This window comes from Eimeria mitis, genomic scaffold (assembly GCF_000499745.2).
Source record: "Eimeria mitis Houghton genomic scaffold, Emh_scaff7927, whole genome shotgun sequence".
Classification (NCBI taxonomy): Eukaryota; Apicomplexa; class Conoidasida; order Eucoccidiorida; family Eimeriidae; genus Eimeria; species Eimeria mitis.
In genome coordinates this window covers 1-2,081 of record NW_024016182.1, presented here as the reverse complement: position 1 = coordinate 2,081, position 2,081 = coordinate 1, and the positions used below count along the sequence as shown (strand labels likewise).

The window sequence follows — 2,081 nt, the reverse complement described above, 5'->3', positions numbered from 1 at the left end:
AGAATGTTCAGCAGATCTCTGTGTACAATGTAGGCTGAATTGACAAATAAACAAACTTCAACTGCTCGTCGAGCACATGGAGGCAGGCCTGCCTGCCGACTAGCGCACGTTGCGTTGTCTCGAGCTCTGTCACGGGTGGTCGCACGACACTTCCTTGAATGAATGAATTATTGGTTTCGTTGCACTAGCAGACTAAACGAATTAGGTTCAAAAGTCTTTAATTGCATGATCAAGCACTCAAAGGATGGAAGGGAAGCGAGGAGGGACGCAAGCCACGAGGACAGGCGAGGGCCACGCTTGGCGGGCAAGTGACCCAGGCCGCAGGACGACCGCCTCTTGGCTGGCTGGTTCGATAGCGCAGTCACTCATTTCTATAAGCCCGCAATTCTCTAAAAAGCTTGTATTGTGTATTAGAACGAAATTACACCTGTTTCGACGTACTTGGTGTGCTGACATTGTGGCTACGCCTGCTCTCCGTTTGTTTTGGCGAGCACCGCCATTCATTCCAAGGGCCTCTCTCGAAGCGTTAACACTCACACTGCAGGTCATAGTGAGAAGCAACGGAAGGCAGCAGCTGTCTGCTCACTCCAACTTTCCTTTTTTTGCTTTTTAAAGCCAATCACTAATTGCCAGACGAGCAACCAGAAGACCGACAAGAAAATGGCCGACAACTACGGCGCATCTCTCCCAGACCCGAGGGCTGAAGTGCCTGCTGTGGCTGACCTCAATGCGTAAGTCTCTCCTTTCCAGCGCAGCCCGGACGCTCATCCTACAGATTCTCGACCTCGCTTTCTCTCCCGCAGTCAAGTGCAGATGTAGCACGCTATCCGTGGTGATTTCTTGTGTATGCGGAGTCTGCCCACTAGAATGCCCCCTACTGCGTACTTGTGGCGACTAGAGCCAAGCCCACTGCTGGGGGCACGGCAAACCTTGAGTCTCCGCTTCTTCTCCTATGACGACCTCTACGTTGTGTGGCGCTGAGCTCGAAGGGTCTGCTTCCGTTTCCTTTTGTCTTTTCAGGCCGACGAGTTTGACCCCGGTCGCACCGCTAGCCAGCCCAGTTCCTCCCACGGACATTGCAGTGTCAAACAACTCTACGTCTTCTCTTTACTACTCACTCCACTCCACGCCCCGATGCTGCACCGGCCTTTTGCGCAGGCGCCGCACAAAGCGGCGGACTACTAATCAAGACGAGCACCTTGCGCGTGTCAGCTGCCACCTCACCATGGAAGAGAGATTGAACCTTTGCATGGATGTGGCCAAAAACTTGCTCGACTCGGTTTCCTCCGGCACAGTGCCCCGGCCTTCCGTTCAGTCAGGAAGCGTCTCGCTTCCTTCTCTGCCTCTCCTCCAACAGATATTTCCCATCAACACTTCCTGCAAAGGACACATTAACGGTCCTCGTCACCTCCGCGTCGGTCGTATCATGCCTCGGCTCGCATCCCCAGCAACGCCAGGCGCAGGCGCACCTAGACCCCGCTGCGACAATGAAGCCACTTCCAACATGAATGTTGATTCCAACTTGGAGGCAGCTACAGCGCAGCAGGAGACACGAAACGCAGAAAACCAATTTGCAGAGGAGGCGGGCAAAGCACTCGAGAGGCTCCACTTCTAGTTAGCAAGCGTCCTTCTGCTGTCCTTCAAGGATAGGAGAGAGGCGCTTGTCTCTTCAGCGCCCACTTTGAATCTCGTTGAACCCTGAGCGGTTCACTGTCTTGAGCTCTCGTGGCCGAACTCCTTAAGGCTTCAGTTTTAGTTGCGCGTGTTTTGTTCGGAAGTGACTGTTTTCTATCAGCACAACATTGTTTCCCTCTGCAGCTCAGCAGATAGCCAGAGAAGGATGCGCAGTATCGGCATGCAAGTGTAGGTGATGCTTCTCCGTACGCGGGTAGACGTAACAGCACTAGCTCAGAAAAGCATACGCAGTATCTGCATGCTAGTGCAGGTGATAGTTGTAGTATCCTCATGCTACTGTAGGTGTTGTTTCTCTGTAGGCGGGTAGTTGCAGTTACAGCGCGCAACAACAGCAGCGGCAGCTGGTCGTGTCTAAAGCATCCTTTGGAATAGTTGGGGCTATCCAG

The 2,081-nt window shown here is 53.2% G+C and overlaps 1 protein-coding gene across 1 annotated transcript; it reads left to right on the top strand.

Moving 5' to 3' along the window:
- Window positions 1-244: 244 nt before the first annotated feature.
- Window positions 245-1,615, top strand: EMH_0093200 (uncharacterized protein; the record flags this gene model as incomplete). The annotated part of the gene is made up of 3 exons (XM_038023090.1): window positions 245-347; window positions 545-731; window positions 1,021-1,615. 3 exons carry the CDS (start codon window positions 245-247, stop codon window positions 1,613-1,615), a joined length of 885 nt encoding a protein of 294 aa, XP_037878944.1.
- Between the last annotated feature and the right edge of the window lie 466 nt (window positions 1,616-2,081).